At 27.3% G+C, this 23731-nt stretch overlaps 1 protein-coding gene across 1 annotated transcript in view; it reads left to right on the top strand.

Moving 5' to 3' along the window:
* The first annotated feature begins 4796 nt into the window (after window positions 1-4796).
* The window catches only part of LOC132922999 (A disintegrin and metalloproteinase with thrombospondin motifs adt-2-like), a 42423-nt gene continuing 23488 nt past the window's right edge, over window positions 4797-23731 (top strand). The window contains exons 1-7 of the mRNA XM_060986769.1: window positions 4797-5124; window positions 13035-13174; window positions 17425-17617; window positions 17736-17883; window positions 20988-21040; window positions 21162-21338; window positions 22982-23178. Of these exons, the coding sequence (XP_060842752.1) occupies window positions 5026-5124; window positions 13035-13174; window positions 17425-17617; window positions 17736-17883; window positions 20988-21040; window positions 21162-21338; window positions 22982-23178 (1007 nt within the window). The 5' untranslated portion in view covers window positions 4797-5025. The remainder of the gene's footprint in view (window positions 5125-13034; window positions 13175-17424; window positions 17618-17735; window positions 17884-20987; window positions 21041-21161; window positions 21339-22981; window positions 23179-23731) is intronic.

Genomic DNA, 23731 nt, shown 5'->3' with positions numbered 1-23731 from the left:
AACCATAAATCAGAGAAAAAAAATTATTTTCCTTTCGATACTTATCAGATATATACTCGTACCTTATATTATATGTACACATATAAGAAAACTGTTTTCGGTCTTTTCCATTCCCGGGAGTCTCTAACCGTATTAACCCATTTCTACAAAAATCCCAGTCGACAATAATATATACTTACCTATGTATATATTTATATATTGCGGGTGAACCTCTAAAATCTCATGTGAGATAAGCACTGAATGCAGTACATGTATTATTATTATATGTGTTAAATAATGGTTTCCGCTCAAAAATCGGAGATCTCAATCGAAATCCTGTCGCACGTATTACGCATCTATCTATGAAATGATTGACCACTATGTAGTTTGAAAATAGTTTGTTGTAGGTAACACATGTTAATGCATAAACCGATCATTTTAAAAATCGATACAAAAATCGAGAGTCGATGTATCATAATAATTTACATAATTATTAGTTAAATCGTATGATTATTATTATTATTATTATTACACTATGCGCGGGATACCGTAACGTCCGTTTGAGTTGTAAATTTCAGGTTTTATTTGAATATTCTAAATTAAAATTGCATAATTATATAATACATTGTATTGCACACCACCAACTGTACAAGATTATAATTTATATGAACAGAATAAACAATAATAATGCGACAATGTTCCTAATGTTCGAAATACTACATTACCGTCATTACCTATTGTAATTACTCATTAATTATTATGCATACAATCAGCATCCATGCCCAACAATCGGTAAAGTAAATCTAAAAAACCAATTTCATAAACACTAATAATTATCTCGTAACGTTATAATTATTTTGGAAATATATCTTTATAAAAATTGTAAGTCATTACTTATTTACAAGGCAATAATTAAAAAAAAAAAATTAAAAATAATATTTTAATTTCATATATTGAAGTAAAACGTATTTTTACTTTTTAGAGAATTTACTACAAGTTGTGTACATACTTTATATCACATATAATTTAACATAAAAATTAATTCCAAACGAATAATTAACTAATTATAACTTATAAGTATTTAAAGCTTAGATAAACAGAGTAAAGTTGCACAAGAGAACCCCACAAAACGTCGGTCCACTGTACTATGTGCATCTAAACTTAAATACTTATAACCTAGATAATTATATCTAATATGTTAAAAATTGAATATTTATTTTACAAGATCTCCATTTTTTAATGACTTCAAATTATTTAAAAAATAAATATAATAAATATTCCTTTGTTTAAAAATACATAAAATCATGAAAATGTGTATTTATACGTATTAATATTTACGTTTTCATCATAGTCAAGAATCATATCACGATAGCACCTGATTAAGTAGGTATAACAAAAATACCTAAACTATCAAAAATATTACTAAGTATGTCAATTTTAGTGTTTACCTTAAAAAGAATCATTCTCTACAAACTATATTATTATGTTGGTACGTTATCGCATATAGATAAAAAAAAGTAAAATTCTCTTGCACATTTTGCCTTTTTTTATCTTTACTTGAAATGTTAAAACTATAATGACGACCCAAACATAGGTGTATATTTCAAGTGGGGTAACAATGTATATACGTATTTATAAGAGAGATCAGCGATTATAGTATTTTTTTTAAGTAAAATATATTACACTCGTAATATTTTTGAATTTCGACAAAATATAATAATATATGTATGATATATTTGTGCTTTTTTTTTAAGCTCTCAATAACTTTCATTATATTTCTATCGAAATATGATCCAACCTCTAAATATTATTTTAAATTTGAAAATGTTCATTTATTTTATATATAATATATATATATATATATATTATATAAACACGGTGATCCATCAAATATGCTCATCTCCATTTTTCATTTAATAATAAATGTATTCGAATTTTGATTCTTAGAATTTTTAGTTAAAGTGTTTAAGCTGTAACAACCTTAATTTAAAGCATTTAGATTTGTATACCATTCTAGTGGAGGTCTGTAGATGTTTATTTAGATAAATTGAATTTCAAACTAATAATTTTTGAGTAATTTAACTTTGTATTAAAAATAATAGATCCACTGGCCATTATTATTGACATGAAATATAAGAATATTTATAGGATAAGCTATGATAATTTAAAAATGATAGCAATTAATATTAATCAACATGTTATATTTTTATAATTTGTCAAAATGTTCATCGTTCATCGCATAATAAATATTAAATGCAATATTACATATATTGTTTTCTTTTTTAATGCACATTTTAATAACTCATTAACTACTGGTTAGAATTTCAAATTATATACATTAATATTAAAAAAAAAAAAAAAAAATCATTTTCTTTAATAATTTACAATAAAAAACTCAGATTTTTGAACTCAATTCAATCATCAGAGCACTCCTAAAATGGTATAAAAAAATTTAAATTAATCAATAAATGGTTCTCCAGTATACTTAAAATATTCTAAAAATTATAATTTGAATGTATTTAATATTTATTATCAAAGGAAAAATATGTAGAGCCACTAGAAAATGCTTGAAAGAACACGCATTATTGAATCTAAAAAAATATGATAATATATTATATTATAAAAACTCGTGTTGCATGTTAATAATTTTAAATTTAAAAGAAAAATACGAATTAACTAGACTTATTCGACGTTTTATTTTAATATCCACCTGAATAATAAACGGAATACCGAATAGGAAACGTGATTCTTTTACGATCCTATGAACCTACAATTTTTAACCGTTTGTTCGAAACTCGAGTGTTGACTTTTGAGAATATAGTATAATTTATAAGTTATAACACGTTTGACATATTCGTGTGTTGTACTAAGAATAATATAATGAACTGAATAATCTGAATCTTAGGCTGAAGAAAACGACTATATAGGTATCTTTGCTGAGTAATTTCCTAGTAAAATGTATAGTACATTTATAAATGCAGAATATATAGTATTTCAAGAGTTTTCTGAAACATTTTACAAACATATAATAAGAAAACGCGATTTTAAACGTTATTATTTGAATCGATAAACACTATTATATAGTTGTTTTGGACTCGTTTTATAGTGGAAAGTAGATTGTTTTATGAAAGAAAATATGTATGCTTAGAAAATTTATTTGAATGCATTGCTTATACTTTATTATAACATAAAAAAAACTCCTGTCGATCATGTGACAGTGCTTAGAGCGCTGTCAGTACTGACATTTTCACTGATAATAATGTTCACATAATAATCAAAAACTAGCCAATAGTATATTATATATTAAATACACTACATATATTATATTATATAGGTAGTACAAACGCGCATTTCAATATGTGTAAAGTGTATATTTTTCATTCGTGTCTTCAAATGAATAAAATAAAATTTTATTTTTTCCCAAATTATAAACGTGAATTGTATATTTGAATATGTGATATAATGTGTTAATAATTACGTTTGAATTGTATATTTGAAAAAAATTCATATCCTCATTTTAATACAGGAACCCATGTGTTTTTTTATCCATGCATATCTGTCAATACCGTAGGATTTAGTTAAATCATGTTTAAACCAATAAAAAAGGAATTCATTAAATAAGTAGGAATTATGGAAACCTTAAAAACCTATTACCTATCACATTTTTAAGTATAAAAGTACGTATTAGTATATTATGATTTTATTTTTGCAAAGAGTTGTTGACAATTTTTTTCCGTTGGTCAGCATATTCCCCGCCATTTTAAATTATATTATTTTAATATTTTAAAAAATAAATCAATACAAAATAGTTTATATTATATTATGTAGGTATAAGAGTTGCTGTTTTAGTAAGTTTTCTCTGAAGTACCCTAATAGGAAAAATCAGCAGGTTTAAATGGTAGTTTACCCATATGGTTATATATTCAGAAATTATATTAAAATATATGTCTTCAACATCTTCTGTAAACTAAATCCTGAACCATATTCGCATGTACATAGTACGGATTTCTATTTTCTTTGAATAGAGGTTTTTAGAGTGGTCATATGATTAGCAGAGAATATAGATTAATGTTTTAGGTCTTGATAATAAAGTTTTAGAAAACAATTTTTAATTAAATAGACATTTCGTATAATTATTTCACACATAGGTGAAAACAATTATTATAAGGTAATAAAAAATATTGACCGTCCTTATCCAAAAAACAATTTTATTATTATTATTATTGCTATTACTTTTTACACTGACTATTGCGGAAGCCTCAACTATGTACATTATGAGTATTATACGATATTTTAAGTATTTTATTACAATTATCATTTTTTTAAACTAAATTAATAGTTTATTAATATTACAATATTATCTAAACTAATGAAAAACTTAAGAATCCACTCTTTGTTTACTTGAATAATCGCAGAAAATACTACATAATAGGCTTTTATTCAACTAGCAATATCTATCTACTCAACTATATCGTTTTTTTTTGAGCATCCGAAACCTGATATAAAAATATATAACATACGTATATTATAACGATACGGATTATGTTCACCGCAATAAAAATAATTAATAATATAATAAAATGGGCGTACTATTTAATAATTGTATTAAACGCCGCTCCAATAAAAAAAAAATGCTTTTATTATTATTTAATATACATAAATAGTTTTATGAAGCGGGTCCCCCTGAAAACCCGCGTATTCCTACCCGCCATCCCCTCCAATCAAAGCGTTTTTTAATAATATTATTATTATTACTATCGTCCGCGTTGCGCGTTTCGGTATACCGATGACGGCCATGTCAACGTTTACAATAATACAAAACAGTATATAGCTGGTATGCACCTTATAATTATCTTACCTCTATGACGTGAATCCGTATTGCATTTTGGATGCTAAATTGCCCACATCGCTTTTAATATTATAATATTATATTGTTTCCTTCCATATGGTTCACATTTTACCGTTACGAAAGGCACTGAACCGCTGACATTGACTGCAGATGGAATTTAACCAATTTTTACGCAAACCTTGTCAGAACTTAGAACAATGAAGACCTCCACCGCTGTTGTGTTTGCGTTCTCGTGTAATTCGCTGCTGCAAGTGATACAAGTCTGTTCGTCTACGCGTCCGGATGTCGTTTACCAGGTAATATTTTAAACGTTTATAAACGAAAAAAAGTCAGTATTATCCTTACCACGCATCCACCCCATCATCTTATAGGTTTAGCGTAAAATGACTAAGAAAGTATAATTTTTGACTTATCTATACATACTGTACACGGGCTAAGATATTATATCTTTGTCTACGATATGTACTTACGATATAACACTGCATAGCTGTGTGATTGTGTTAAAAAATGTCTAAGTATCTTCAAGTGAGCATAATGAAATATTCAAATGCAGTTTTTCAATAGTATTTGTATTTAATTTAATTATTTTGTTTTTTTAAGTTTTTTTAAAAAATATAGTAAACTAAATTAAACAAAATATACTATTTTGATATTAATTTTGAATTTGTTACTCATTATTATTATTAAGCGATATATATACATTTCCATATACCTAGATACTTAAATGAAGATACTAGTATTTTTGAATATATAACGGATGACGTGATCGAGTGTAGTTATTTAAGCGACTGTAATATGAAATATATATAAATATATATATATATCATTTTTAAAATATTTAAACCTTTATTTATCTAACTGCAGTTACCACTTTACTAGTTTACCATAAATAACATATATTATTTACAACGTTATTAAATAGTACACTGAGTATGCCCTTAGATTATAAGCTACAGAAATAGAAATCGAATTAATAATAATTGAATTTTTTGCCGATTGATTATGTGAATATTTTTAATTTTCATTATAAAAAATTTATAATTACTATCAATGCAATATAACATTAATTTGAATACCTATTTTTTCCCATCTATTATAAGTACAATATTTACAAGTATGTAACCATTTCGTGTATAATATTAAAAAATAATTATATTATTATTATTATTATTGAGCTCTTGTTAATAAGCATTACGTCTTGACGATTACAATATTACATATTGTAAAAAGTTTATTTAAAAATGTATTATTTTTTTTTAACAAATAATATCACAATGTATTACAAATTGTTGTGTCCCATACAAAAATTAATTTTAATAATACATTTATTTATATAATATATAGGTATTATAATGAAAGTAAAATACCGTTTATATAGAATTATCATTCATTTTAAAACTGTTTGCATAATATTTCTAAAACCGCAGGCATTGTAGAAAAAAACAAATATAATAAGTTGGTTTACAATTATTTCCTAATATATTACTAGTATTAGGCTAGGTATATAAGTTAATAAAAAAACTACTTACGAAATTTAATTTAATTAAGCATCAAGCAAAAATATAATACTTTAGCTATATAAACATAATATTATAGTGTGCCATCTCAAAGCCAATAAACTTACCTGTAATGATGTCACGTATTCAAACGTCCCGTGTGTAAATCATCTCTTCTCTGTTGACTTGTTTAATTTTAATATATTTTACAAGCATTAAATTGTATTAAATTTTCAAGACATTACGAATGATCTGAAAATTTAGTATCCTATGTATGACATTCATTTTTAATATAATATTAATAATAATCATTGAGATTTAGAAAAAAAATATACTTAACTGTTATTGTTTTAAGGTCGTTTGATTTAAAAAAAAAAAAGTTTTAACATTCGTTTGACGGTTTGACCATTACAACTTAGGAGCGTAATAATATTATATGCTTGTCTTATTGTAAAATAAGAAATTGTCCATACCAAATGGTGTGAGGGGAACTGTATTGGTTTATAAACTGTATATATCTATGTACATATTCATCTCATATTTAGAAATTAATAATTTTATTTAATGATCATAATATTTTCAATAGTTTCAATGTAATTATTATTATTATAATTTAATAAGTTCACGTGGTGATACAAACTTATTTTTATTTCAAACTAACACATTTTTTAACTGTAAACTAAAAAAGAGATGACGTTTTGCAAATTTTAACCGATCTAAAATAAACGAGTAATGTTCGAGTTAATTAAACGTATTTTTTTACTAAGGATAATAGTTCTTAAATATGGTATTACAAAAATATAAAATAGACATAGATGCATTACATAAGATCTATTATTTATAAACTTAGTATCTAAGCATATATTATTTATTATACTCTGAAAATATTTACTTATTGTAACATGTTTATAAATTATGAAAAATAACTAACATTTATCAATAGTCATTAAATAAAAATCAAATTCAAATTATCTTTTTGATTTATATATGGTATATTCACAAAATAATAGTGGCGAAAAAATTACGTGGAAAACCTTAAGCTGTATGTGAAAATACCAATTTAGGATATGTGGACTGTTTTTAAGTTTTGATTAGGTACATTGATATCTGTTGAACATTTTAGTTCATTAATTTTACGTTTTTTTCTGGTACCAAGTCTGATATGTCTATATGATGTACATTTTTGTATAGACGCATCGTTTGATCTTTAATAATAAGAATGTATTCATCGTCAATGTCTCACCTAACTGGCCATTCTTTTTTTTCTTCTTCTCTGGCTTTTTACAGGCCTTTTAGGCCCATTGCCGCAACGACATATTGTCTCCATCAGTCTTCTCTATGTTGTGCCGTTTCTTCAGCATTCTTTACACCCAACATCTTTAGGTCTTCTTTTATTCTATCTGCCCATACCTAACTGGCCATTAATGATAATAATCAGGCAGTGTACACGAACACCCAGGAATTGGGCCACCATTAAATTTTAAATTTTTATAAAATAAAATTTAATATAAGTTTTATTGGGAGTTTAATCAGAAGTCTATATTTAAATTAGAAGCGTAGGAACATTAACAGCCAGGAAACGAACTTCAATTCGAAAAAATTATATTTTTAATGAAATTAAAAATATGAAGAAAGGTAAAAAACAAATTTTAATTTGTAAAATCTGTATCATATTATTTAAAAAAAAAAATGTTTATGTTTATATATTAGAAAAAAAATTAATAAAAGTTACATACTTCTGTATTTTTATGTTATACATTTATATCCCAATCTCCAGATACACTTTAAATAAATAGATTTAATTTTTGGCTCAATCTCCGAGTACTAAAACGTTAACTAGTATTTTATATGAAGCAAGTAGATAAAATGTGGCTCAATTACCGACCGCCCATGTACACAATATCAATATTTGTAATATTTGTCAATCTTTATGGAAACGCCAATGTCATGTCATATACTGAAATTTCTTTGTTCGTAATATATTATGTACAAAATAAGCCCAAGGATATGTACTGCAAAGATTATCTTGCAAAGTTCGTATATTATATTTTTTTCTAGTTTAATCACGAATTAAAATGGTTCTTTACTCGCTAATTTAACTACATAGTACTTTCTAATATAGTATCTATTTTTTTCATGACCATCATTTCACCCTAAATCAGTATGTAGTACCTAAACGACTAAACATATAAGAAAGCTTGAGCGAGCTTACAAATCTGATCTTTGATCAATAAATAATAGCTCTACTCGTATTTTGATTATCCGGAAATTATAAATTAAACTGGTATTATACTGCAGATTCATTCGTCGGGTTTTCTATTATTAAACATTTCAAATGTAATTATGTAACAGAGAAAAAATAATATACATCATCATAATATTGTATTATTAATTGTATACTTCGTTCTACACACCAGATAAATTCCCACGCAGGAAGTTATGTTTTTACTTTTTATTGATAATCCAATTTTATTCCAGTTAGGTATTTTATATCCAATTAAAATTACAGTCAAAATAATTACTTCTCAGTCACGCTTCAGTTAAAAAGTATATAATATAATATACTCATCGTATGGTGCATATGAATCGCAATAGGTTTAGCACGGTCGTTACTGCTATTTTAAGGAATATAATTCAATAATAATGCCTAGATATACTAGGTAACAGATAGCCATGACAACAGTATTTATGTAAGACTAGTGGTATAGAGATTAGAACACAAACTACCATCTACGTAATATGTAATCTCGTCATCAAGATTTCTGATTTACTAACCTGATAGGAAATTTTTCGGATGAGCCAGTATTTTCTAAAATTACTTTTTTCGGTCAGTTAAAGTCAACTAACTTTTTTATTTAAAACTTTTTATTTTATTTTAAAAATAACCAGTTTTTGTTTTGTCCACAAACAACTACGTTTAAAATATATTTTTAAATCTATACACGAAATCAATCCGCTCATTGTCAGATTTTACAATATTTGTAAGTTTTAATCACGCATTTAAATCTAGTTGCAGGTCCTCTATACACGATATAGTTTTTTCGATACACTTCACGGTCGGTCGTCCGTCTGTCTGTCAGCTGTTGTTCTTTATCACGCGTGAGTGTAGTTTAAAAACCACCACTTATACAGGCTATACAGGACAAATAAGTACGTTCTTTCTCTTTCCGTAATCTACTTACACTTAAATTATGAAAAACAAAAGTTTCCATCGACACACACAGATACCTATCGTACTTAAATTTCGAAAAAAATTTTAATATTTTTTCTTTAAGTATTGCAATACTAAATAATGAATGTACTTATTTCTACTTAATAAACAAATAATTTTAACATAAAACAAGACGAACTTTAATAAATAAAACTACCCTGTATATGTTTTTTAATCGTCATTCTCTGACTAAGACCCTAGAAAAGGTTTGAGAAAAAAACATATATAATACGTGTCGGAACGAATAAAATGAGTTTTATATAAAATATAAATAATGCGTTCCCGGGCGAGTATAATACATAAATCCATTACGATTTATGTTCGGTCCACGCGATGTAGTAGAAAAATATTGTATGAAACGTTTTCGGAAAATGATATTTCGATGAAATGAACTGTAAAAAAAAAATTAACGCTGCTACAACTACACTGCGAATAAAATATATTCGTGCGTATGTATATAATAATGGGTAAGACAGTTTTAAACAGTCATTATTATTATTGCGTAACGTTTTCATCGATCGCAATAATATTATTAATATCTAATAACGTTTATATATAAAAAAAAACTTTACAAACTATATTATTGTAACAATGGTATACGGCAAATAGATAAAATAACTGAACAATAAATTATATATTACGCGTCCTCCGGCTTATATAACACTACTCGTTTGTTTCGCCAAACGTTTTCAATGCTTTTGATCACTCCCATGAGAAGTCTAAGTAAATAAGTAATATATTGGTATAACTTACAGCATATTTACAATTATCTATTGCGGCATTGCGCCAACTCCTAAACATTTTCGACCAATATCTAGAACTGTTACTCAGTGTGGTATCTGAAGTCGTAATCATTAAAATTAAATGATATGCAAGTGATTATCAATTTCATTTTCAGACATAACATAATATTTTTTATAATAAATTATTAAGTTTTATTCATAAGTATTTAATAAAACTAGATAGCTGACTTCCAGTACCTTCAATGTAATGTTTTAAACTTAAGAAAACGGCCAATTTTTCTTATTAAAGAGGTCGTGTTTACAATTCCATCATTAATAAAAAACCTAATAGCAGTATATAAAATCCAATTTATTTATTGTCATATTATCGTCTTCCAATGATAAAATTTTAAATACAAACCTCTTTCATTAGAAAAGTCAGCCATTCTATCAACTTACACATTAAAGCCCAAGTCGGCTATCTAGTAAATTGTATTATAATATTTATATTTATGGTCTTATCACCATCATTTATACTTAATTTATTTAATTTGTTTTGGACCAAAACTTTTGGTGTATTTATATTTATAGACACAACGACCATTTTTTTTGTTGATGCATACATTTTGATGGATACTCAAACCCTCAAAATCTTCACACTATATTTATATAAACAATAATTTAAATTGTATACGTATGCCTTAATAAATATTAGTAGTAGTACAACTACAGCTTAACAAATAAAATTGTTATAACTATTTTAACATGGTTTTTCTATTAAATAAATTATATTTAAAATTAAAATTAACAAATAGTTCAGGCCAACGCAATTCACTCTCTTGATTACTCAATAAGTTAATAATATCGTCACAATTATTCAGCTAAGAGCTTTTTTAAAATCATGCTGATTTTATTTATAGAACTGCTTGAAACTATACGATCTATTTTTTCAATTTATTTTTCAACATTTATTTATATTTATATATTTTTTTTAACAAATAAACCTCAGTTTATTATTATTTATTATAGAATATAGATAATATAATATAATATTGGTAGTAATATAAACATTAAAATAAAACCATAAAAACTCATGAACAACACAATTTAAAAGTTTACTTGTGTATAACGAATTATAAACGCACTCGCATTATAGGCCATTCCATCAAACCATAAATAAAAAAAAAACATTGTTACCCCGTGATAAAACCCTGTTATTATCTATATATAATATAATATTATTATGGTTATTATGCCACAAATAACTACAAATTTGTGATCTGTTTTATACAACATTGAATAAATTAAAGGTTATTTCATATTAGATTATAGCCAAAAACACAATAGGTACATAATATATTTCTCAATATACAATATTTACTTCAAATTAATCAAAACAAAATAGGAAAAGACTTATTTTTTAATGGTGCACAAATCCCCTGTGCAACCCCTTAGTTGTGCTAATGCATATATTGTTATATTGTAACATGCTTCGTCTAACTCAAATTCGATTGTTTTTTATTCGAGTTTTCTACTCGTAAATTATGTATACACAGTCGACTCGCTGCAAAGTCGTCGATGTAAAATTAACAAGACACACAAAAATATAAAAGCCGGGTGAAACGAGTTACGTTTTAAAAAAATTGTTTCGACTTTTATAGTTAAGAACATTTTATTTTATTTCATGATTTCACTTATACGCATACGTGGGGCGTGACGTTAATATTATTATTTTATTAGTGTATTATCATTTCGATATGTTACAGCAGTGTTTTTCAAACTTTTTTGTCTTCTCCCCCCCCTAAATTTAATGTGAACTGTCAAGGCCCCCTTAACCAAAATTATTAATTATTTTTGGGCCTACCAGGATTAGGTTAGGTTATTATATATTTCACGGCCCATTAGTCATACAGCCGCGGCCCTAGTTTGAGAAGCACTGTATTACAGCACATAACAGCGGAATTTTTAATTATTCGTGATCCCTATGATTTTTAAAATTATAAAAAATGTTGTTTGTTTTGAGGAATAGGTGAGTTTTTTTTTAATTATTTGCTAAACCTATCTAATAATATTATATTATTTCTTATTATTTTTTTTAAATTTATGTATTGCACTTAATCAAAAAAATGATTTTTATTGAACAATAATATTATAGATTTTGCGATAAAAATTGATATCGTATCTATAATAATTATTAAATTGTTTATATTTAAGAACCATATTAATATTAATTATTAGACATAATATTAGTCCAATGAAAGAATGCAGCAGTAATTCGTTTTTTTCCAACGTTTTGGAGGAAACGACAAAAAATACAACACAAATTCTAATAATATTGGTTCACTAAGATATTTTGGAAATTTCACAAAATTTCATTTATGTGAATTCAAAAAAAAAAAAAATAATATATTTTTTATGGTAATTCAAAAATTCTGAAAATTATTGAATTTGGTAATTTATAATTTAAAACGAAATGTTGCAAGTATGGTGATTGTATAATAATTGAAAAACGATAATTTTTTTTAGTTATCGCTTTAATTGTTGGTCATACGTAATACATTGTATAAATTGAGATAGACGGAATTTTTAGAGAAAACTAAGACTACAAGACATCGGTTATTATCGAAAAAATTTAAATATTATAACAATAATTATTATATTTGTAAGCCTCATAAAACTATATTAGCGCCAATGAAGGTGATGCATCAACTATTACGCCTGTGGAATATTAACAAGATTATATGTTTTAATATTTGTTTTTGTTTTCACATACACAGGGCTTACACGATGCGATGACGATAGACGAGCTGAACTATTATTTCGGAGTTTCTGATCCGGCGGACGCACCAGAATACGAGGTGGTCACGTTGTCCGATCCCGCGGACCGACCAGATTGCACGTTTTTTGCTTTTGGCAGGTATCTATATTATTACTACGTCCGACGAGTCTATTTTTTATGCGATAAACATAATGTAATGACCAGTCAATATTTCACCAGATTTACCCATGGAAAAGTATACATTTTTATATTTCAATTTCGCTTTATAAATATAATATAATACACGAAAACTATTTTTCAATAATTTTTTTTTTCTGTAAACAAAACATAAATTATGAGGTGACTGAACTTAAAACTAGACATTCTAAACACATTTGAGGACCCCAATCTAAATGGCGCCTTCGTAAAAGGACCCGAGCTTCGATGCACAAGTGCGAGCGTGTGAAATATTATAATGAATAAACTTCATAAGAACTGAAAATTCCTCTACGAAGTGTATATAATAATAATAATAGATATCAACCATGTTTAAATGATGTGTGTGTGTCGGGCATTGTGCAGCGCACGAGGGAAAATTGTCCAAGGCGAATTCAAGGCACTGGAACTAATGATTAAGCACGTTCTATTACGTAGAGGTACGTGTGTACATCACAGGGTGATTTATTTTAATCAGCAACGAGCTCTTTTTCTCAGACGATTTCTTTCACCTCTTAAAAAATACGTTTTACCCGATCCGTATTTATTATACACATCCTGTTGTATATAATATTATAAAATAGTAAATATTATATATTTTACTATTTTTTAACAGTGTTAAATCGCGTTTTCTAAAACCAGAGTACTTAATCTAATTGTCGAATATTAAAATAATAATAACTAGTATTATATGATATTGGTGTATAATTTATATCTTATTTTCTGAATCTGTTGTTTATTTCGATCATCTGTAAGCTTCAAACCACTCGTACGAATAAAATACTAATTATCGAATCGATGTCGGCTTTTTTTCTAAATACTTGCTGCGTCTAACAGACTCATGTGTTGCTGTTGAAAAGTATTCAATATCTTTTTGAACATATTAATATTATTATGATTGCCGAAAATGAAACAAAATATTAGATTTTTTCGTAAAATTCTCCGATATGGTACTACATCAGAGCACTTGAATTAATTTGAAAATGATTTTATTTGAAAGTGTTGTACGCCTAAAAGTCATTCTGTGTATGATAACGTTACTACGCAGTGGCGGATTTAAGGAGGGGGCCAGAGGGGCCTGGGCCCCCCCCCATGGCCCCTAAGATGTTTAAAAATATAACTATGACATGAAACTTATAATCACAATTCACGAAAAATTCCGGTTATATTTATAAGTCATCCTTAAAAGTTGAAACTAAATAGGCTGTAGCTATACTATAAGATAAGACGTTACATGCTATAGCTGCTATAATGTAACGTCTTATCTGATCGCCTATTAGATTGACGTAAAACGACATAACTTGCAGAAAGTGTCAAATATCTTATCTGAAATGAACAATTATTAGTAATAGCTAGGTTAATATATTGTATGATTTGGTTTAGTTCACTTTTGTCGTATTTACACGTATGAGTATCGTCTTGTCTTCGTAGTTCGTTATATCATGTCACAAAAACGTCAAAGTGAAATATTTACTTCTTTCTTTTATACATAATTATACATTTTAAAATACTATTATACTAATACAAGTGTTTTTATAAAAATATGTACTAATGTAAAAAAAAATAATGGGCCCCCCCCAAAAAAAAATCCTAGATCCGCCACTGTTACTACGAATATTCCCAAACACCGTCTGCGAGAAAGATACAAAATCGGAATATTCTTATGGTAAACTCCTGACTCACGTCCACCGCAGAAACATTTGTACGGTATGTTTGCCACCGTTTGAGGTAACTTTTTTACGCAAGGCTCGTTTAATGATTCAATTTTTAATTTATCATTATTTTTTTTTTTATTTAATAATATTAATATAATAAAGAGGCATTTTCCACTTTGTGTAGTGTTTTATACACTTGTCTTATACTGTTTTATAAGCACTGTACGCTTTTTATGTGCGATTTATTGTTATATTGATTTTGTTTCTTAAATTGCGACCTTTATCCTAGGTAGGTACATATATTTTATTAATAATCATAAAAAAAAAAATGTATACATTTTTCGATATTTCCTTTTATACACAAATACGTTCAATATCGAACCAATGTATTATTAAATGTATCTTATTTATGCCTTCATCAGGAGTGGCAGTGACAGCCACCATAATAACGCATAACCCTCGAGTCAACGGTATGCAACTCTACTTTTCGAAACTTAATGTACTTATATTTCGTTGGATATATCATTTTATATTCGTTTAATGTTTAAACTTAAAAGTAATATTAAACGTTATTTTCCAAAGTCTTGAGAAAAATCCGATTTTCTTACGTATTTATACATAATGTAATATAACTAAAATTTTCAAATTTGGGTTGGATTATAATCGAATCGGTTTTCTTTTCTTCAAATTGTGCTATAATAAATCGTTTTTCACCAAGTAAACACAATTGCAACGCGCGTTCAACAATAGAGATGGCAAATATTCCAAAATACGATCACTTAATATTTTTCTGATATTTTAGGTATAACTGCTACCAATTTTTTATTTTTTCAATATTCATTTATAAGAAGACCAACTATAAAATAGTGTTACGGATCGAAAAAATATTAACAGCAATGCGGTGAGGATAAAGTGCCCATTTCGGAGGTATCAGTGTATGAAATTGGCCCATTTCGGTGTATTTATATATATATAGGAGGAAAAACATTTATATTTATTCATCGTGGTTTTTTATTCCACCCACCCGAAATTGGACAAGGGGTCCGGTTTTATGGCTAGCCCGTCATAAATAGATAGGGTTTTTACTCCCAAATATGCGACGGAATACCCGAGATTAAAAAACATCAATATCATCCCTTCGATCTATATATAATATATTATGTATTAGTGTATTTATATAGGTTCGACGTCGTAGGCGTACTACCTATAATAATAATAATGTATATATTTTAAATGCTGATTTAGATATTATAAGTTAAGGGAAAAGTGGGCAGTATAATGATTTTTCCCTAGAGAAGCTATCATCATTGTCACTCTGGTTTATGATCGTTTACACAACATTTTTCGCTGTCAAATTGTAAATAGTCGAGCCCACTCGTCTATGCTGTATGACGCATTATTTTTTACGTCTTTTTTTTTCATAATAATAATAATTAATGTTTAATATTTTTTTTAGTTTTTATACATTTTATCATTGCGTCTATACCAGTCGCACGCGTATCATGCCGTCATCTCGCGTGCCTCATTATTATTACACTATCTTAATGGATCCACTTTTATTTTGAGCCAATGTTTACAACATCGATAAATTTGTTTATGCATATATATATATATATAAACTCCTCGTCACTGAAACTTGTATATATGTATAGGCCTTATTCACCTATCTAAACATTTTCATCTTAGTCACGATCTTTTTTTTTACTCTACTTTTACCCCGCCACCCGTAAAGCCGCAAGTCGTTGTACTTACATACATATATGTATAGGTTTGCGTCACTTTGATCGCGTGCTGTATAATAAAACTTTCTTTTCAACTTCAAGTGGGGTTTTTTTCGAGTCCGTCTTGAGAAATATTCTCCTCTTATTTTATACCCAATTTGACCACTTGAGAGTGGCTTTCTGCGGCAGTACGTTTTGTCCCGTGAAGTTTTGAAATCCACAATGATACGATTCCGCTACCACGACAATATATCATTTGAGTAAATACTTACTAAACATCGACGAATAATAATTGCGATATTGAAAAGAACGAAACATCTTATCTCCCTCTCAAATATGCATGAAAATTGCAAACCTAATATAGACATTATACATTATTAATTTATTTATACATAAATAAACGAAAAAAGAATTGAACATTTGCTAAAATGTACAAAAACAATGATATCTATTCTTGAGTGTGAAGAATGCCACCATTTTATTATCTACTTTTTCAAGTTATTCAACTAATAGAACAAGCGGGAAGTACTGTTATATTTAAATTGCTCGTTTTTTACACACAACATAAAATTTAAAATTTGTGTGTACAAGAAAAATGATTTTAATACATTTTAGTATTATGGTGCATACCACAGTCTTCTGAGTACATAGATAAACTTGTCAAGTTTGTATTATAACTTGGGAATATAATTATAACTCGATTACGTTTACCGGTTAATTGTTTTTTTTTTGTACCAATAAATGGTATATATAATATGTATTTCATCGTGTTGTCCCTCGTGTATCCCCTGTTGTATACATATTATACATATTATAGATCGGTGAATTTGTTCTTGGAACCCAACGACCGTTTGATCAGCGACAATTTCGTGTGGAAAATACGAGACGATTCGGAGTCGGTGACATACCAGGAAAAATCGCCGAGACGATGTCATTACATGCACCGGATAAGTCACACCGGTGACGCGGGTGTGACTGCAGCGTTTACTTACTGTCCGGGTAGCTCCAAAGTGAGTGCCATGTTGAACAGTGTTTTTGACATGCAAAAGTCACTGCAAAATTCGAAAATAATATAAAAATCGTCAATGTATATTAATAAAATCGTGCCCACTCAATTATCGTTTACAGAACGGTATTGTCTTCCTACCGGACGTCACGTACGAACTGCAGTCCATAAGTGCCGGGCTATGTCGATCCCGGTGCGACCATGATGGTGAGAACGCGTTCATTTTGAAACGAGCGCCGACGATTAATCACACGTGGACCGACGGATTCGGTGAGTATGCCGTCCATCGGTATAACCAGTGACATATTCAATGGGAGATCATCTCACATAACCTTTTTTTAAAGACATTTTACTAGCTATATTAATAATATTTTTTTAGAAGACTTAAAAATAAAAAATTCTTGTTCGTATTTACAAAAAAGTATTTATTTCATTGTAATATATATACGCAGTAGAGCCGCTATTTATGAATTTTGTATATATTAAAACTATAATATAATATCCAGTATTGTATACCTATTAAACACAAGATAAGTATAAATCTAATCTTTGATCTCGCCAATACTCAATAAATATGTATACTTGTTAAGCTTGCTCCATTGATTAAGTATATTTTTCTTTGAATTATATATAACTGACTGTGTAACCCGACTTCAGCTGTGAAAAAAAGCAAATGTAAAATACAGTGCTGCGTAGATTTATTTCAGTTAAACGGGTAAATTGACGTCAGTGTACCTCGCTCTGTGAACTTATACGACTGAGATGGGCAATCCACATGTCATTGATTGTTATTAAAGCACTTGGTATATTTTCAACTATTCTCTACAATTACATATTTTTAAAAGCAATTTGAAATGTTCATTAAAATCGATCGAGTAGCTTTTGAATATATTAATTTTTTTTGTAAATATACATTTATTATTAATAAATATAAATCAAAAATCTAAAGTATTTAGAATTGTTCGTAAGCGTTTACCTTGCTCGCTCCGTGCAGAGCATACTTATGACACGACGATAGTAAAATATGAGCAATAGCTACAATTTGCAAAATTATGACAGTTACCTTATAGAACTATAGGTATTCAAACATAGCCGTAAAATAGGCGTTTTTAAAATTGATAGACTTGAATCTCACTTTAAATTATTTTTTCATCATACATTTGACCTTTTTTAGGACATTTTTTTAAATGCCCGTATAGGTTAGATTTCATCACTTATCCAAAATTTCCTAAATCCATTATTTAAAAAGTTATATTTATGAATCATTTAGAAAAAAAAAATAACCGCTTATCAGGCAACTCGTGACTTGTACGTGATTATATTTTGCCAAACGTTAAAAATGTAATATTATAATTTATAATAACTCAGATTTAGTTACGATATGCAGTACAAAATATGTATAAGCCGTAACGACCTACAACACGGGAGTAGAAATAAATGAATATCGTGTTAATATCGTACAGCTGTAGTAAAGTGGTCTGTAAATTCGGGAAAACACAAACAAAACGGGACTTTGCCTACTGCATATATTTTTTGCAACTTTTTGAGCGAATATAAAAATCGAATCGATGTTAAGTTTTTGACATATCTATATATTATACACAATACACATATAAATGTGTTTTGAAAAACTTTTTAATATTTATATAGCATATAACGTGCATAAATTGTGTTAAAAAAAACGTATTTCACACGCAGTTATTCTGAAATGTCTCTAAACGTATACGCTAAACGAAATACAAATGCAATTTTAACGTCGTCAAAACTGTAGCGTATTGTTGTTACCATATTTTTTCTGAAATTTTGGTCTGAGATATATTATTACGTCGACTTTGAATAATTTATAAGTATATATATTGGACATTGGCATATTATACATACATACATCGAATACAATACTATTATAATAATTTAAATGTATTGTATTATATTCTTTATTTCCGAAAGTTCTTGCTATATGCATGCATGTGATTATACACGTTTCTCTTCAATAAATATTTTAATTAAATTTTAGGGGGCGTGATTGTTGTACCAGTATACACCCACGCAAATTACATAAGTTCCAAGTACCTACAGTTTTCTTAGTATCTTACATGTACTCATAAAAGACTCAAATTCAAATTTGAGACGTACAAAAACTATTTAGAGAATATTACATTATTACCAACTGGATGAATATATAACATTTATAATAATTTTATTCTGTTTTAGTGTGTACAGTACTATAGTTTTTTCACTTTAAAATCACAAAACATAATTGCGCATCAACCAAAATGTATAATAAATTCATAATTTTGCTTGCCAATACTTAATTTATTTTTAATATCGATATCCCAACATAAATTATTATATAATTAATAGTTAAAATGAAAAATTAAAGGAAAAGATAACATGTAAATATCATATATTTTAAAATTTTAAAACCAATATGGAGAATTATTGTATTGATGATTTAGCCCAAACAATTTTGGAAAGTTAATGGTGAGGGATTGAGGAATTGTATGTAATCATACATTTTTTTTTTTTTTTTTTGAAACAGAATTGTAAGACTGAAAGATTTTTCCATTCGAGAGGAATAACATTTTAATATAGTCATATAGTAGTGAAAATTCTAAGTATTTATTTACAATATAATTTATAGTTATAATAATTATTATTAGTATAATAGTATTATACTTATAAGATATTAACTATACCATTCAGTATATGAATTTATTTTTACGATGTATGAAAATGATTAGTTAGAAAAAATCATCCATTAACTGTATATCATACATATAATATAATATTTAATATAATGCATTCGTATGAAAAATATAAAATTTACTATTACATTTTTTAACATACATAATATACTTGATAACCAATTGATATATGGAAAAAATGTACATGAGTTTTTTATAATTGTGTAATAATTCTCCTGTATTTTGAAAGGAAACTTATGAATTTAAAATCGTTATTAATTTCGCTCAACTGCAACCGTGAGCTGTACCCAACAATTTTATAATAAACTTAAATTATGGGAGGAGTTAACGTTCAAAGACTATGATCTAATAATGTCCATGCTGTATAGGCAGCGTCCAAGTCGTGACGATATAAGTTTCTTTATGTTTTTAACGTATCTTCCTATACTTTATATTATTATATTATTATATTATAGTTGTAGCTTACATATAACTATAACAGCAGGGCGTGATAAGACTGCTGAAGACACGAAACGTTCATGAAAAAAAAAAAAAAATAAACAAGAAAAAGGGAAAAACTTTAAGTTCTATAATTCGCGTTCTACTTTCGGCGCTGACGACATTTAGTACTTTAATACAATATATTCTTCTTGACGAATTGTATTTATTTATTTTTTCTCTTGTCTGCAGACGTATTGCGAAGACCCGGCGAAAACTATGCTTTCATGTCACCAGACATTTTCGTGAGTATAAAAATTAGTGAGGTTTTTTTGTTTTGCCATTGTCGTTGTCGTCGCGTTTTCTCTTTCCCCGTCTGTCCGTTTAACTCCGCCCAAGATTTTAATTAAATATTTTGCCGTGCAGGTGGAAGACACGAACTACGACGAGGATGGAACGGCCGCAGCGGTGGCGGCGGAAACGGCAATACCCGTATTGGAGACGGCGCTCTATTTTGACGAACCTGCGTATAAAACATTTTTGGAGTACTTTAAACACGACGACGAACACCTCGCCGACATGATTCTCGCCTACGTCAATGCTGTGAGTATATGTTTTTTATTAAAACATCATTGACAACATGGAAGTACAATGACAATATTATGATGTTATTAGTAGACGATATTGATAAATTTCAATACTTAATACAACTAGTCCAAATCTTGATTTTTATAAATAAATATATTTATTTTAATAACTATTATAACAGCAATTAGAAACTTAGATGTTTTTAAGGTAATAATACTGATGTATTAGTTTAGGGTGTATATAATTAAATTTCAAACCGCAGTGTAATTAAAGTCTAATGCTATAAAAGTAAAATTAAAAAAAGATTCATCGAAGAATGGTAAAATTAAGAAAATCAAAGATTAAATAGATTCATTAATAATGAGTAAATGGTGAGTGAGCAAGCCTAGTGAATTGCCTTGAATATTAAAACGTCAAATACAGTTAAGTCTTGCAGCGGTGACTTAAATCGACAATTATATTTTAACATTGATGTTTCTCGTAAAAATTATACACGCTTGTTATAAAATATTATAAGAATCGCTTTTAGACAAGTAAAATTATTTAAACAAAGTATTCATACTACGCGTTACAAGTTCGTTGTTTTTAAGACGTTACAATATGCAGCATTTATACATCATGGTACAATACTTAAAAGATAATTGTTACTCTTGTAGGTACACGTTACATCATTTTAAGTTGAAGATCACCCCAAGTCGTACCCAATATCACCAGTATAGAGCTATACTAAACTATAAGCAAAATATACATCAAAATAATTTTTTTAAATATTTATCAATAATTGAAATTTTATATTACAGGAGTAAATATTTTCATTCTCTAATTTGTCAAAATACTAATATTTAATCAATTTTTTTTAATCAATTTTTTAAATTAAATAAAAAAAATATTAATACTCCCTATATTAATAAACATAATAATATATTTTCTTTATTGTATTTTTTTTTTAATTATAAAAATTATATCACAAAAACTTTCTTAAGGTAAACGAAATCGTTTATTTGTAAGAACTTTTTTTTAGATTATTTAAATATTTTCAACAGAATTTCATTTGTTTTTTTTTCATTAAGGCTAGAGTAAACCTTATTAGTATTTTCATTAAACAAATTAAAAGTTAAATGAAAAAATATCAATATGATAACGTCTATCAACTATTTATATTTAATATTAATTAGTCGGTTTGTTAGTTTAAGCTATATTAATTATGAGTCTTACAAGATTTTACAGGATAAAACAAAACAAAAAAAGTGAACCGATAAAAATATACCATAGTGATATAAAGTTTCAATAGGGAATTAAATTAACAGTTATTATATTGGTTTACTAAAATGATAAATGAGAAGTTTAAACTTAACCTATTGGCTATTAACCTAATTCATATTTTTACTTATCTGTTTGAATATAATACATTTATAGGACATATAGGTATTTTAAAATAATATAACTTTAAATAGCACTTCTTTACGAATAAAATACTATAAATAAATAATATAAATTAATATTCTATTTAACATTACAATACTCGCGTCAACAAGTCTTTATGGAAAATAACAATTTGATATCAAAATATCACGAGTCCAGTATTAATAACATTGTATGTTTTGATTCCGTTTGGTTTTTGAAATGGTTTTATAAAATAACTATATTTTTTCCTTCAGGTTCAAGTACTGTACCACCATCCGAGCTTGGGAAAAAAAATTGAAATCGTCTTGGTAAAATTGGAAATGTTCAAAACACAACCTACTGACTTGCCACATTACGGTGGTGAGAGGAGTTTATTGTTAGATTCGTTTTGTGCGTTCAACAAGAAATATAGAAAACAAGAACAATGGGATATCGGACTCTATATTTCGGGGTAAACATTATATAATAGTAAACGTACGCGTAAACTTATAAAACGATCGGTATACATATTTTTTTCGAAAAAAATTGACAAAATTATAAAAATGGAAACTTAAAAAAAAAAAATAAAAGTGGGCAAGTGGGTACCGCTCTGCTGTATAGTAGAGATGCAGAGTAGGTCGTGTGGATGTATTAAATTTAAATGCAATGACGAATATCATTGTATATGAAAAACAATTCTGAACGGAAATGATTTGTCAGTCAATGATAATTAGTTAGGTATATTAAATTATTATAACTTATACCTTGTATTGGATTCCTTAAGTATAAATCACAAAAATTTTATGAATTTCAAAATTCCTTTCAAATTTTCGCGACTTTAATATATTTCGTATATATTTGAACTTTAAATGCTTATAAACAAAAATTGTCACTAACGATTTTTGGTTTTTTTTTTACTACGATAAGGTCATCTTATAATAAACCTTGTATTAAATTTTAAAGATTTTTTGGATAGCCAAATTTTTTTTATCGGCATTTTAAGAAAAAAAACTTAAAAAAGTCAA

Source organism: Rhopalosiphum padi, chromosome 2, assembly GCF_020882245.1.
Source record: "Rhopalosiphum padi isolate XX-2018 chromosome 2, ASM2088224v1, whole genome shotgun sequence".
Taxonomy (NCBI): domain Eukaryota; kingdom Metazoa; phylum Arthropoda; class Insecta; order Hemiptera; family Aphididae; genus Rhopalosiphum; species Rhopalosiphum padi.
This window is presented reverse-complemented; position numbering and strand designations above follow the sequence as displayed.